The 15,816-nt window shown below is 44.7% G+C and overlaps 1 protein-coding gene across 1 annotated transcript in view; it reads left to right on the top strand.

The window, feature by feature from the left end:
* The first annotated feature begins 5,703 nt into the window (after nt 1-5,703).
* Nucleotides 5,704-15,816, top strand: part of LOC147905074 (inorganic phosphate transporter 2-1, chloroplastic-like) — a 45,678-nt gene continuing 35,565 nt past the window's right edge. Inside the window, exon 1 of the mRNA XM_087390007.1 lies at nt 5,704-7,309. Coding sequence (XP_087246133.1) covers nt 6,407-7,309 — 903 coding nt within the window. The 5' untranslated portion in view covers nt 5,704-6,406. The remainder of the gene's footprint in view (nt 7,310-15,816) is intronic.

Below are 15,816 nucleotides of genomic sequence, written 5' to 3'. Positions count from 1 at the left end.
AACCTCTAGCTGCATAGTGTACCTTTCAAACAAATAAGCCAGCCAATGTGCGGGTCAACCAGTTGTCCTTTGCAGTTATTTGGGTATTTTCAGGTTCACAGTTGCTTGTGAAGCAAACATTGCAGACAGATCTGCAGATTTGGTCTGAAATTTGGGGCTTTCTGCTGAAATTGCAAAATTTGGGGCTTTCTGTGCTTTTGCCCCTTTCTGGTTGCAATTTCAAGCTCGAAATTTGGGGCTTTCAATGCTGTAGTACAATTTCTTGAAGAAATTTGGGGATTTTGTAATTACACTGCAATTTCGCAGTGAAATTTGGGGCTTTTGCAGACAGAGCGCAATTCTTGCAACATTTGGGGCTTTTGATCAATTTGCGCCTTTCCGGGTTGCAATTTCGGGCCTATTTTGGGGCTTTTGTGTTGGGAGAGCAATTTTGGAGATTTCAGTTCATACTGCCTTTCTTGAAGTGTTTTGCAGCACTTTTGGCAGATTTTGGAGAGTTTTTGATGCTTGGACAGATTTCTGACAGTGCAAGTGCAGAAATCTGAGTTGCATTTACAGCCAGTGCTTGGTTGTGTTTTTTGGGAGTTGTGAATTTCATTCCCAGTAAGGGAATTCAGTCTTGTATTTGCTAAAACCTCTTTCTCAGATATGGCCCAGCAAAATCAGAATGATTTCTAGTGGCCTTTCACAGGAAGACAAGTTGGATGGTACCAACTACTCCCTCTGGAGTTTCATAGTACGCAATATTCTGATTTCTCGCAATTTATGGGATTATGTGAATGGGGGTGAGATCGGACCAGCAGGTATGGCACCTAATACCCCTCCTCAGCAAGGAAATTGCAGCAAGGAAATTATGCAACCTCTAGTAGACAGGGTGATGACAAAAATGAGCATCTATTTATGGTGCAGCACATGACCAATTCTGTGATAAGTGCAGAAGAAAGCAATAATGTGTGGTATGTTGACTCAGGTGCATTAATGTAAGAAAATGGAAAGACCAGGATTTGTGGAGACTGGTGATGATACTGCACATCCTATTGTGCAGATTGGTAAAATTCCTTTGTCTATGTAGGATGGAAAAAAGAAATACCTGTTTGATGTATTTCATGTCCCGAATATCACTAAGAACCTGGTTTCTATTAGTCAAATGGTTGAGTAGGGCCTGCAGGTCAGATTTAATCCTCATGGATGCTTTGTTGAGGATATGAAAAATAAAGGTTGCTTGATAGCAAAAGGGAAGAAGAAGGGCAGGATGTTTGCGTTGGATGCGAACATGCCTGAATTGAGTGGAGCAATGTTTGCACATGGGACCGGTGTAGTTGCAGATATTGATATGTAGCATAAATGCATTGGTCATGTTAATGTACATCGACTTAAATTAATGCAGGCCCAAAATATTATTGCAGGATTGCCTAAGTTCACGGTTGCAGAAATGCATAAGGTATGTGAAGCTAGTCAATTTGGAAAACAGGGAAGGAAACCATTTCCTAGACATGTTCAAGAGAGTAAGAGGCCATTGGAATTAATCCACTCTGATGTGTGGACTACTAAAGCTGCATCTATTGGAGGCTGTCATTATTTTGTCACTTTTATTGATGATTATATTAAAAAAGTTTAGTTGTATTTTATGAAAAAGAAAAGTGAAGTGTTTGGGCATTTCAAAGCTTTTAAAGCTATGGTTGAAAAAGAAACAGGCCTGCAAATAAAATGCCTAAGGTCAGATGGAGGGGGAGAGTACCTCTCAAATGAGTTTGCAAGTTTCCTGCAAGGGCATGGCATAAAGCAACAATATTCATGCAGTCATACCCCACAGCAAAATGGGAATTGCAGAAAGGAAAAACATGCATATTGGAGAGGTATCTCATGCCATGCTCAACAAAAAAGATCTGCCAGATTATTATTGGGCTGAAGCAGTTGCTACAGTAGTGTACATAATGAACAAGACTCCCACTGCAACAATACATGGCATGACGCCAAAGGAGAGATATATTGGTAGGAAACCAGATATTTCTCATTTGAAAGTTTTTGGTTGCATTGCCTATGTTCATGTGCCAGATGAGTTGAGATCCAAGTTGGATCCAAAAGCTAAGAAGTGCATCTTTATTGGTTATTCTCTGCAGCAAAAAGGGTATAGATGCTATAACCCTTCTACTCATAAGTTTACAGTGAGCAGAGATGTTTTTGATGGTATAAACCAGTAAATGTGATTGATGATGTAGATGCACAAAATGGTAATGTTGCACAGAATTCATAGCAGCTAGCACAAAGGATGAGGTAGCTGACATATTCACGAAGGCATTGGTTGCAAAGAAGCTGCGCAAGTTCAGAGACCTGCTTGGTGTGCAGGAATTGGGATTTAGCTCGAGGGGGAGTGTTGAGATATCGAGCCCCACTTGTGATATGCCAGGGTGACTGTTGTGCATTTAGCTGGATCTCTGCTCGATATGCCCCATATCACTCACCATCGCAAGTACTTGGTGATCTCGATTCTGGTAATAGGGAGAAGGAGCGGTCTTAGTTTAGCGATTGCGAACCAAAGTAGATACCACAAACTACAGGGAACCAAGGTTGCCTATACCTACACAGACTCCAGTAATATGGTACTTGAATTACTAGAGTAATTTGCCTCTGCCAGCCAGAAAGGAGGGGGGAATGCCCTTGAGAAGTGAGTTGGCACACTTCTCAACCAGATTTGCTGATGAAGGTTTATGAAGATGATACTGGCACACTATATACTACTGGCGGAATGGATAGATGCATATAATCATCCTATGATATGATATTAGTTGATTTTTTGTTTATAACTTTTGGCTAATACTGAGATTTTTGGGAGTAGATTGTCCTTTGTAATGGTATACATACCATAAACATGGAATTTTGAGACAACTCAGTGATCTCTAGCTACTGCTGTGATTATGCAAGTTTTTGGGCAGAACAGTAATTTTTATCTTACCACCTTCCATCAAAACTGATTGTAAGGGATTTTTGGAAAAAAGAAGGACTACTAATGAATGAATTGGGACACCTTATAGTCCCCTTCCAACTTATATTCAGTTGCTAATATTACGGCTTCTTTACTTCCAGCAAGGCCAATGTAATGATTTATAATATTCTCTGAGACAATATTCTCATATCAACTCATGTCTACTGCAGTCACTCCAAAAAAGGGCTCTACGCATACATGTACTAACCCTTATTTCCCGCCACAGGTATTGGAAGCTGAATTGTTGGCGTATGATAACAAAGTTTGGGAACTTGATGGTATGAATTTATTAGCACCCTTTGCACCAGATATGTGGATTTTTCTGGCCGATCTTGTTAAATCATCTAAAGCATTGAAAATGGAAGCAAAAAGCCAGGTGTAGAGCTTAATATTAGCATCACACATAGCCATTCTCTTTCAAACTTCTGCCCAATGTCAGCATTTGCTACAGGCAGATGCCCTTCCCTCGAGGGTGTTTTTGGGAGGTGTAAGAGCCGGATTTCAGAAAGAGAAAGGAGGACTCCTAAGTACCTGAATGATATCTGTAATGTTGGGAGACCTTTTATCAAGTGCATATGTTTGGAGTAAAAGATGGATCGTAGAGCACAACCATTATGGTACGACCATGGGATTTGGTATATGCTGCACAATTTACCAGCATTCTTTCCAAACAAGGTACTGAAAGCTGCCTTCAACTCCTTCGTTTTATTCATGAAGGCATGTATGATGTATTGCCATTTATTGATGCATTTTAGCACACTTAATACAAGAAAATGAAGTTACTAATTGTCTTGATTTCTTGATCTATGAAGGCTAGTGATATGGTTATATTCTGCAAGGCTTCTCTCACATTTCATTACATAAGGGAGCTAGTTTTATTAGCTGTGAAGAATCTAGAGAAAAACTTTTTATAGACTTTCTCCATCACCACAAGATGGATAATGTGTTTGACTCCATAAAAGATACTAACATTGCTTGGCAGTTCTCCGGGAATTTAACATCTTTACATGTAAACCTGGGACAATATTCAGAGATGGGTTAGAGATTATTTGTCAGTGTGAAAATAGTACTTTTAGAAAATTCATTAAAATAGAATGGGGACATGTGTGTACCATTGATAATGAAATTGTGATTGAGAACACATTAAAGGAATATTTGAAAGACTTTAAAGACTTTAAAGGAACTTATTAAAGGAATATTTGATTCAAAGACTTTAAAGTTATACGATTCTGAATATATCAAGGATGTTGGATTGAGACATGATAAAGAGTAGTAGAAATGTAGGTTGAAACACACACACACACACACACACACTCTCTCTCTCTCTCTCTCTCTCTCTCTCTCTCTCCTATCTGTTGGAGGTGGTGGCCTTCACCCCTCAGCATGGTTAGTTGAAGAGTTGAAGAGGGGGGCTTGCACGTTGTTGACACATGGGAAACTAATCCCATATGCATTGGTGCCTCCTTGGGGGGCTTGAATATAAAAGACTTGTTTGAACCCCTCTCTATCATCCCACCCAAGATTTTTTTGGGAGGAGAGAGAGGCCTTTTGCATGGCTAGGAGCACACGGGGCGCCTTCTGCGCCTACATGGTATTAGAGCATGGATTAGACCTGCGGATGATTGTGGGACTATTTGGGTGTGGCCCTTGCGTAGGCGACACGTGGTGATTGCGGACTTGATAGTGTCTTTCAACGGCAGCTCCTATTGACTCCTTGACGTGCGTAGCTCTCCTCGTGGGCTCAATTTCTAAAACAAAGCCAACAAATGGCCCTGCTTTGATGTAGTGCTTTGTTTTTCCAGCCAGACTAGGTAGCTATCATGCGAGGCCTCTTGGAAGTCTGTTTCTCGGCAAAGAGCTGGGTAGAAGGGGGAGATTGGCGAGAAGGTCTTGGAGATGGTGATGGTTGTGTCTATTGGAAATGTGAGAATGGAGAATGGAGCTATGAGGGCAAACAATGCTTGGCAGACAGATGGCTCGACTAATTTAGTATGCGATTTTGAAAGTTTGCTTGTGAGAGGCGAGGAGGCATGCCAGTTGGAGTGCCTTAGGGCAGGTTCACACCACCCGCCCGGACGCTCTCCAAAAGAGGAGAGAAGGGGTGTTCGCCCACGTGGACCAATGGGAGAGGAGGGCTCGAACACAAATCATAGAAAAAGGTGTCGGGGCAGTGAAGGCCGCCCATGCTATGGGCGACTGTCCAAAAAATGGCGTGAAATGTTGTTATTGGTGATCGAACTCTACTAGCATGTCCCATAAAAGACTATCCTTCCACTACACCAATCAACGTTTCATGACATTTAATGGAAACTTTTTAAATAAAGACTAAGGGTGTTTAGACACTATGGGCACCCAAGATGCCATACATGCATCTGAACCGTGGGCAAGCTGTGAATGGGCAATCTTGCCCGTCCATGAGCATTGGGCGTGCCTACGGGCGGGCAAGTGTGTAAACACCCTAAGACTGCCTGGTATGAACCACCACATTGGTCTCCACGGCCGGGCGGGCTAGCGGCCTTAGAGTTCAAGGAAGGGCCTTCCTTTGCTCTCCAAGAGAAGACTCCGTGCAAAGGAGTGGAGGGGAGAGAGGGAGGAAGAGATTCGAGATTCAAGATTCAAGGTGATGTGGATCCTAGGGGATTTCAGGCCACAAACCGGCAGAAATATTTTTATATTGGAAAATCAAATGAGGATAATAAAAAGAATAAGATCTATCCACAGTAGAGCTTGTTGATTGGCCGAAAACTGGGTGCATCTTGTCAGACTGGCACGCTGCAATTTTCCGATCCATTTCCCGACCCCTTTTTCCCTTCCCGCAGCCTTTAACTCGATTCTCACCTGTAAATTGGTGTCGTCGTGGCTGGATCCGGCAGTAAAATAGGTATTTTCGTTGCTGAAATCATTCGCGAATCGGCGTCATTCTCCATCTTCCTTCCAACCGCATCATCATTTTCGGGTTTAGATCCTTTTCGTGGCTGTTGTTACATCTGCCTCACGTTTTGGTGCGCTGCCTCCGACCTTCTTCACATAGCTGCATTCATAGGTGAGAGTGCGCGTCGCGAGTTCTACTCTGTGCGTACCGATGCGGCGGGCAGAGAAATTGATCGCAAGACGGGTTCGACCCTTTGTTTCACGTACGAGAGCCTGCCTTTCGCATTCTTTTCGTTCCCACTTCAATGCCGGAGCGGCATTGTTGTATTCAAGCTATATACGGAGCTATTGAAGCAATACTTGACTATCGGCCGTCCCAAATTTGGCCCTTGTTTTATCATATTTATGGGAGCATGGTACAACCTGCGCTTTGCGCAAGGCAAGAAAGCTTTTTTGTGCACCATTTATTCTAAGGAATGCATTCAGGTAGCGTAAACTATCGAGACACTCGAATCAGGTTGGCTCTACACATCGAGTGAAATTGGATGCCCAATGGAGGTACCGATACGCTTCATTTCTCAAAACAGAGCACCTTTCAAATCTGCCAATGTTCGTTTACAGCCATTGGAGAGAAGTTCTTTCCACTTCTGTGTTTTACAGTCCCGAATCAGGTCTCTGAATCCCTTTGGAACTGGTAAGTGTTACAAGGTGCAGTATCACCTGTGCTTACACTTGTATGGAGCTAGTCGCAGCACGAGGCTTACAAGCAGAGGCTCCAGCTTTGGAATTGTAGCGTGGAGCAAGCCACATTCTGGCTCTGGTAAACCAAATAGATATTGTCATAATGCTAGGGCTTTCAGAATTCAGGCGGCGTTATCCTCATTCGCTGAGGCAGATGAGGGCAACCTCGATGAAAACTCTGGGAAAAAGGATATCAAGCACTACATGGATAATATTTCACTAGTGATTGAAAAGAACAGTGATACTCGAGTTGACTCAGGAGGTGGTGAGAAAGTAGGCTCTCGTAGAGGAATGGAAGGAATGGCAGAAGCTTTCGATATCTCTTCTAGGACAGCCTTTGGCATCACTGCCGCTATCTCATTTGCAGCGCTTGTGTTGCCATTATTGCTTAATTCAGTGGCTGCAGGAATAATGATGAAAACTAGGGTGCTTTCTTATGTCACGCTACTTTGTGGATTTTATATGGCGTGGAATATAGGTGCCAATGATGTGGCAAATGCCATGGGGACATCAGTAGGTTCGGGTGCTCTTACTCTGCGTCAAGCTGTGCTTATTGCAGCAGTGTTGGAGTTCTCAGGAGCTTTTCTGGTGGGTTCTCATGTCAGCCACACCATGCAAAAAGGGATTTTGACAGCTGGCTATTTCGACGGCAGGGATTCATTACTATTCTCTGGGATGCTTTCCTCCCTTGCTGCTGCAGGCACATGGCTGCAGGTGAGGTTCTGTCTGTTAAGCAAGTATATTTCAGATGTATTTCTTCAGTGCTTGTTTGGTCAATCTATAAGCATGTGTGCATGCATGAGAGCATAGATCACCAACGAGTTTTAGTCACAGTTGAGTGCTGATCATGTTGGTATGTATTGTCAATCGCTAGCCTTGCTATGCACGATGTCGTTGATGGCTTGTAGCTTTTGGGTGACTGACTGAAGTCTGATACTACATTTCTAGTGGTGAATGCATTTGACTTCTTATAGCTTTTCTCTCTTTGATATAGACTTGTTCGGTCTTCAGAAGAAGTGCCTGAGCCTTTACTTAAGAAAATGATAGTTAAAGCTTAAGGGAGAATCTTGATGGTCTCTGTCTTTCAGGGGTGTTCTTTTTCCTTTTGGCCTTTTCTGTGTGACATTTCATTGCTTTTGTTCATAGTGAAGCATTTCTGCATGTTTGCTATATTGTAGGATGGAAATAATCTTGTCATTTTGATGTGCGAAAAATAAGAAAAAGAAGGCTTGGCAAGAACGCAGGGTTTGTCACAGTATAAAAACAATCAGCGTGTAAGTCACAGAAATGGTCTGGTCCAAGGAGGCATCTCCTATAATGAGAGGAGCTAATCAATTCATATAGCTGGTTGCTCCTGGTTACCTTGCAGAATCCTTTGCGTAAATATGGAGTGACTTCAGTACAGGAGACATCTTTTGATCATATGTATGTGAAAAAGAAATTGCAAGTGGCTATATTCTCCGATGAGGTACAGAGCCTAAATGCTGTGCCTAGTTCTCATCAGGCTTTTGTCATAAAGCTAGGGATGGCTATGTAATCCACCTGTTTTGCTACCTTCTCCTGAAACAAAGGTGAAATACATCTCTCTTAAAGGATATTTATGGATTTGTCAATCCCAGTGGAAACCTGTGATCCTGCTGCCTCCCTTCTTGCATTATCTGAAACAAAGATCAAATACATCCATCTCTCTCTCTCTCTCTCTCTCTCTGGGTATCTATGTACTGGGCATTCTGGAAGGTGTACCCCAAACCATCTCGACAGATTCTTTGAAAAACAGCTCTCCTAGAATTGTTTTGCCACGGAGAAGTTCTATGTTTGTGCTCTCTGTTCACACGAGTAGAGTGAACCCATGCCATGAACGTGGGACATGATGGCTGAGGTTGTTATGTTACTAGACAGTAGGGAGGGCGGAGTCAACACCTTTATATTGAATTTATTATCTCACTAGACAGGTCTGAAAGGAGTAGAAGATGTACTAGCGTTGTTCCACCTGCAAAGCTTTGTTGACAACTCAGATGGAAATTATTTTACCTTACAGGATGTTTGTGCCATGGCATTGTTGAGAGAAATAAGATAAGCAACCTCAGTAGCTGACAGCTGATAGGGCTGTCTCATAGATATAGGCTTTCCTCTGGTCGTATAGCCAAGCTACCAGCTCCCCCCAAGCAGACCAAACTATGGTTGACCAGGCCTCTTAGCTGTCTGACTTCATAATGGCAGATCTGGATCCTTTCCAGTGCCCTCCAGGCCCTAAAAATCCCTCTAGGCCTGCCCATATGGTTGGCCTTCCAGCCCATGTGGCTGGGTCTGCATTGTTCCCCATGTGGCATGCTGATCTGCTGCCAACATGTCAGGCAACTACGTTGCTTATATGGTCTATATGGCAACTACGCGGCCAACATGTCAGGCAACTACGAGGGCAAATCTATGGCCAGCCTTGGCCATAGATTTGCCCTCGTAGCAGCCTCAAATACTGCACGTGGCAATCCATACATGCCCTAATCTTTGGGAGGTGTCAATCCTTATGGTCCTCGTATTGGGTCTCACATGTGGGAAATTGACAATCTGGGTCTACACCCACCCCTCGGGAGACATATTCTAATGATGTGGCATAGAGCCTCCACATATTCCAACTGATTATGGAAATTAGTTGCTTAAAAAATTGCGGTCTCGTCCATGAACAATCTGAAGGATCATAGGCCAGTGACACTGCTCTAAAAAACTGACGAAGAAGCACAGCTATCCTCTGAAACCTCATGTGAGCCACCAGATGACCCTTAACATTAGACCAGTTGGCATCTTTCCTCCAGCACCAGCTTGAGTCACTAGCTCGTCAGACTCTTTGAGATCCCTAGGTACTGCCATTATGTCCAATCATTGAATAACCATCTTGTGACCTCGACTGAAGATCGGGCCAACCTTGAAGAGGTGGATGACTGCCCACCAACTATCCCTCTCGTAAGCTAGAACTGGATCCTGCCAAGCACCATGCATCAAGGGTCTGTTTCAACCTTGCCCGTTATTTGCCACCATCTGCACACTTGGTCCATGAATCTTGTGGAGAGAGATCGTTTGGCTCTCCACTTAGATCCCTTCAAACACCGTGAAACAGAATCCAGCTTTCTTCGGAGCAAAGCTGCTGATGAGCTTGCTCGGGGTCAAATCGCAAGTCTTCCAAGCTGACCACCATTCTCTCCGCCTCTTGTGGCTCCCTAATCTCCAATACTAAGCCTGTAATCGGTTCTATCACATCTCTCTCCAATATGCTGCAACAAGGCCTCCATGGAATGGCTTCCTTGCACAGCCATGCTGAATGCCTTTGCAATGAAGCCTCATCCTTTGTTTTCTTGGAAGATCTTCACCCTCCATTCTCTTAGCTGAGAACACTAGGACCAACTCCTTGAATGTGAGTCACTTGATTCACTCTGTAGTATGCTAGTTGGAACTTGAATTGAAGAGATTTTGGACTACTTTTTGGTTAGCCTTCTCCTTTAGTGCTAGCCTTCGTCATGGCTGAGTCTGCCCTTCATGTCCGGAGTGCCGACACAAACTTAGCATATAGACTTTGTATAAATGGATGCTCAAGTATGTGTGGGTGTGTGGATTTGTATGTGTGAGAGCATATGTTTATACTGTAAGAAATCCTAGATTTACTATATTTAGAAATGTGCTAAGGAACAGAAAAGAGACTGAGATAGCAGAGAACAAGGAATAATTGTATTGCTTGAATGTCTGTAGGGTGGATGTCGTCATCCATACAATTGGGCCTCTCTTATATAGAGAGTGAAGAGTCACACATGAAAAGGTGTGTACTCCAAAGGGTATGTGCATGAAGAGGTGTGTACCCCTTGTGAAGGGTGTGACCCTTGATGAGAGGGTACATTACAATAGGAATGTCTCTTCATTAGAATGTCTCTTGTGAAGGGTTATGCCTCATTAGGAAGTGTCCCGTCGAAAGGGCAAGTGTCCCATCGAAAGGGCATACCCTTCCCCGTCGAAAGGGCATACCCTTCCACAAGTGTTCATTCATCAAACCATCCATAAGTCTAGAAATAAAGAAAGGAATACGTCAGAGATCGTGACATCCCCTCCCACTCAAAAGAAGACCCTGGTGGAGATAATGAACTAATGTAGAAAATATCACTGTAAATTCTGAAAATATTGCTGTAAAAGGTCAGGGTACTGTTGTAAGTCTTCATCAGACTGCCAAGTAGCGTCGGAGTCGTCCAGATCTCGCCAAAGAACAAGGAATTCCGTGATAAGTCGATGTCGAGTCTCTCGCTGTCGATGGTCCAGAATACGCTCAGGAATAAGGAGAACATAATCGTCTTCGATTTCTGGGACATAATCACCTGCAGGAGGAACTGCTTCATCGCCTGGAATGTACGGCTTTAGCCAAGAAATATGAAATGTTGGATGGATTTTACCCCATGATGGTGGTAATTCCAATTTGTAACTTAAAGGTGAATTTTTCTTGACGATCCGGAAAAGGTCCATAGTATCGTGGTCGCAACTTAGGAAACACAGACTTAACCGTCTTATAGCGATGTGGGGCTACAAATAAGAGCACCATGTCACCAGTGTTAAATTCCAGGTGACGTCTATGTTTGTTGGTAGACCGTTGATACCGCTCTTGCGCTTTTCGCATATGATCCTTGACTTGCAGTAGAATGTCTTGCATTTCTTGAACCAGTTGATCAGCTAGGGCCACTCGATGTTGAAGTACAAAATTCGTTGGTACAAGCGGAGTGTGTCCATAAGCTGCTTGGAATGGAGTCATGCTGATGGCACTATGGAAAGAGTTATTATAAGCAAACTCAAGGAGTGGTAGATACTCTTCCCAAGCTGCTAGGCGTGACTGAACATAATGTCGAAGCATTTCTTGGGTCAATTTCGGATTACCTCGACCTTCTTGGGATCCACAGAGATACCTTGAGCTGAAATAACATGTCCCAAATATTCAAGTTGGGTCTTGAAGAACTCACTCTTCTCAATGTTGATGTAGAGAGAATTTGCGCGGAGAACTTCAAAAACTTGGTGAAGATGTTGTTTGTGCTCATGTAGGGATTTGCTAAAAACGAGGATGTCATCGAGGTAAACGATGACGAACTTATCGAGGAAAGACCTGAAGATGTCGTTCATTAATGTCATGAATGTGGCCGGGGCATTGTTTAACCCAAAAGGCATGACCAAACATTCATAGTGTCCATACTTTGTTCGAAAAGCTGTCTTGTACTCATCGCCTTCTCGTATGCGAATTTGATGATAACCTGAACGAAGATCAATCTTGGAGAATTGTGTTGCATGTAGAAGTTGATCGAAGAGGTCATCGATGCGAGGCAATGGATACTTGTTTTTGATACTGAGCTTGTTGAGGGCTCGATAGTCGATGCAGAGGTGCATTGACTTATTCTTTTTTTCCACAAGTAGTACAGGAGATCCGAAAGGGCTGCGACTGGGCCAAATGTGACCTTTGTCGAGTAGTTCGGTGACCTGTCTTTGGATTTCTTCATTTTGAGTGTGAGAAACCCGATAAGGAGGTTTCGACAGTGGATTACTGCCGGGAATAAGTTCGATTGGGTGATCCACTGGTCGTCGAGGTGGTAACTGCTTTGGCAATTCCTGTGGAAAAAGATCCAGGTAGGGTTGGAAAAAAGGTTGGTTGAGGTATTCAGGAGGATCCTTTGTTGGTGTCTCCTCTACTGCCGTAACCAACAGAAGTGAAGTCTTTACTTGGCGTTTACGAACCCACTTCTTTACTTGTAGGGCAGAGGCAACTGGGGTTGAAGGAGAGTCCCTAGAACCAGTTAGCTCAATAAGTTTTCCCTGGTGGACAAACTGGATAGTATAGCTGCGAAAGCTGATTGATGGATCATAGTCGTAGAGCCACTGTTGTCCGAGTATGACATCGTACCGAGAAAGAGGCATAATGTCGAAGTTCAACTTGTCCGTATAATGTTGGATGCGAAAAGACAAGTTTTTAATCCTGGTGTTGCACAAGAAAGTTGTTCCATTTGCGAGTTCAATCTGATAGTCCATGAGACTAGGACTGGTGGTCAACTGAAGTTTATCGACCACAGAATTGGCTAGGAAATTATGAGAACAGCCATTGGTGATGAGGATGGTGACCGTTGTTCCAGGAATCGATCCTTGAACACAAAGTACTTGAGTGGCCAGGGAAGGTTCGGGGTTGCTGGCAAGGCTCAGGTGGATGGTATTCGCCATTCGAACAGCTTTGCCTTTCTTGTCTTGTGCTGAGGTAGCATCTTCTTTTTGGGAAGTGCTAGGTTCCATATTGGAATTTTGCTTTGGTCGCTTGGGATAATCGAACCATCTATGGTCGCCTGTACAGATGGTACAAAGTCCTTTTGAGCTGGAGTTGTTCTTCTTGTCAGTGGCCGCACCTTTATGTTGGGGATGTCGGTAATGACTTTGTGAAGAAAAAGAAGCGCGATCCTTGGGGGAGTGCTTCTGTTGGAATCCAGCAAATGATTTCTGAGGCTTCTGGGGATCTTGAGACTGTCGTTGACCTTGATTACCAAAGTTTTTTCGAAACCTGGTGTTATCTTGAGGGCGAGCACCTTTGGCCATAGTAGAGTTCTGTGTGCGATTAGCACTCTTCTTCCCCGTGTTTAGGAAATCTGTAATGCGCTCTGCGTAAGCAATAGCGCCATCTGTGGTGGTGATGTTTGCTTTAAGAACATCAATGCGTAACGAGGGATTTAGGCCTAAGATGAAAGCATGAAGGTGATCATCCTCAGTTAAACCATCAATCTCCAGCACCAATGTGGTGAACTGAGAGATATAGGAAGACAGGGAACCCGTTTGCTCCAACTGTCGGAGTTTTGAACGTGCTTGGAAGTCCGCATTGGCAGGTACAAACTGCTTACGGAGCACGTGTTCAAAACGTTCCCATGTTAACACACTTTTGCCGTCCTTTAAGCGTCTTTGCCACCATAGAAATGCTGTATCCTTCAGGAGGGAGGCTGCCAAGGCGATCTTTTTGCCTTCACTGAGGTCAACAGTGTCAAAATACATGCGCATTTTTGCGAGCCATTGGTCAACTATTCGGCGATTGCGTTGACCAGTGTAGGCTTCCGGAAGTTTGACGTCAAGTCTTTTAGTTTTGGAAGCTTGAAGTAATCGGTAGAGGGCACGTAGTTCAATGTTTTCTACCTCTGGTGGGAAAGAGTCCGCATCGTCGTCTGGTTGCGTCACGTCATCCTCTGTATGTGCCTCTGTATGTGCGGTACTTCGAGAATCTTGAAGTTGTTGAACTTTCTGAACCAAGTCGGAGATGCTGTCTTGAAGCTGAGATATTTGAAGTTGCAATAGTGATTCGCCTTGTACGTTGACTTCAGGGGCCTTTTTGGGACTTGATTCTTTGATCTCTGGAGAGGCTTCATGCGAGCGGTGCGACATATCGGAGATCCCTATGAGAAAAGCGCGAACTTGCGCTCTAGTTTGTACCATTCCTGGAAGAGGGTTCGGGCTGCTCCCTGAGGTTGCTCATGTTGGAGGGGGCAGGCGAGGCAGGATGGAACCACCCGTGGAAATCTGGTAAGGGAGGTCCTGTCTGAGGTAACACTGGTGATGCTAAAAGTGGTGTTACTACTCGTGATAGGACAGGGGTAGGTAGCAGAGTCCACAGATCTGAAAAAGGGTAAGGAGCTGCTGTCAGAAGTGGAGGATATCCAGGAGAGGGAGTGCTTTCTGAGTGTAAATTGTGACTTGGAGAAGGTACAACCTGTAGAGGAGGATATCTGGGAGCTGACGGAGGTGGAGAGTACCTTGGAGATGCCGAAGGTGAGGGGTAAAATTCTCTCCAAAAATGAACAGCAAACTCCTGAGGAATATCGTGTTTCGGATATCTCCGTGTTTCGTGGAACACAACCTGTACTGTGCTGAGGAAATAATGTAACTGAGGTGCCTCATGCAGAAGGTAGAGGATGTGGTCCAAGTCACTAGGAGGGCACGTGACACAGAAGACCCAAGATGCAAAGGCTCCAAAATGGGCTGGCTGTGCAATTTGAACACGATATTGTGTGGTAGTTGATGCCTGAGGTGTCCTTGAAATGCCGGGTGAATACCAGGGGTTTCCATGCTTTAATGTGGATTCTTTCATTTGCTGTAATTTGTTAAAGAGAATCCTTAAAAGCAGATTGGAAAGACTCCACCTGGCAATAATTTAATCTGCCAAGTTATTGCATAGAAGAAGGCTACAAGTCGGTGTCCGGAGATCCATGGTGCAATGGTTTGCGAGGAGCACTTGATACTTGTCTGGTCCGGGCTGTCAACAGGCTGTCTTCATCGCGCGAGGAGCTGCAACTGGTGCTGATTTGGCAGGACCAAAAATGGCGAAACAAGGGGCTGCGGGCTGTCAATGGCGAGGCTTAGAGCATTGCCCAGGGCTGGACTGCGCAGGAAAGGCAGGAGCGAAAGAACCTGGCGGGTCAAGGACTGCACAGGAGGGGGGGAGTGCTAGCGAGGCCAAGGATTTGTGTGCAGGGCTGGTCGTACAGAATGGCGCAGGGCTGTGGCAAGCTGCAGGACTTGCGCAGGTTTGAACGGCAAAGGCAAGGGCTGGCTGCAGGGGGCGTGCGCAGGCTGTACGGCAGAGGCAACGGCTGGCTGCAGGAAAGGCAGGCTGTACGGCAGGCTTGCGCAGGCTGTACGGCAGACTGGCAGATGGTACGGCGCAGGCTGGAAGGCTGATGGCGAGGGCTTGCGCAGGCTGTACGGCCAGGCTGTGCAGGGCTGTACGGCGAGGTGATGGCTGGCCGTACGGGCTGACGCAGATGGTACGGAAATCCGTACGTGCAGTTTTTTGTTGGAGAAGAGGCGACTTTTCGTTAGGCTGCCTAATGGGTTAGTTGCCCCAAAAATTAAATGGGGGGTTTAGTTAACCCTAGGTAGCTAGGGTAATCCTAGGGGTAGGGGATGGGTTTATTTGTTTTTCCTTTTTACCCCTCTAGGTACCCTTTTGTAGGTACTTGGGGCCTAAAAGGTGTGCCTATTCGAAGGGGTGTGACCCTTGGAATAGGTGCACCTGTTCATGAAGGGATATGTCCCTATTGTTAAAAGGGGTGTGACCCTGCATGAATAGGTATGTCCTTTTGTCCACGATGGGCTATGTCCCATGATTGAGGAGTCGAGACTCGTCACCAAAAGGTATGTCCCATGGTGAAAAAGGCGCGTCCCTTGGTTTTGGGACAGCCCAA

The sequence above is a fragment of the Dipteris shenzhenensis genome, chromosome 2 (genome assembly GCF_047967505.1).
Source record: "Dipteris shenzhenensis isolate YYH24624 ecotype China chromosome 2, Dip_SZ_1.0, whole genome shotgun sequence".
In the NCBI taxonomy this organism is placed as follows: domain Eukaryota; kingdom Viridiplantae; phylum Streptophyta; class Polypodiopsida; order Gleicheniales; family Dipteridaceae; genus Dipteris; species Dipteris shenzhenensis.
Note: the sequence above shows the minus strand (reverse complement) of the source record. Positions and strands in the feature narration are given on the sequence as shown.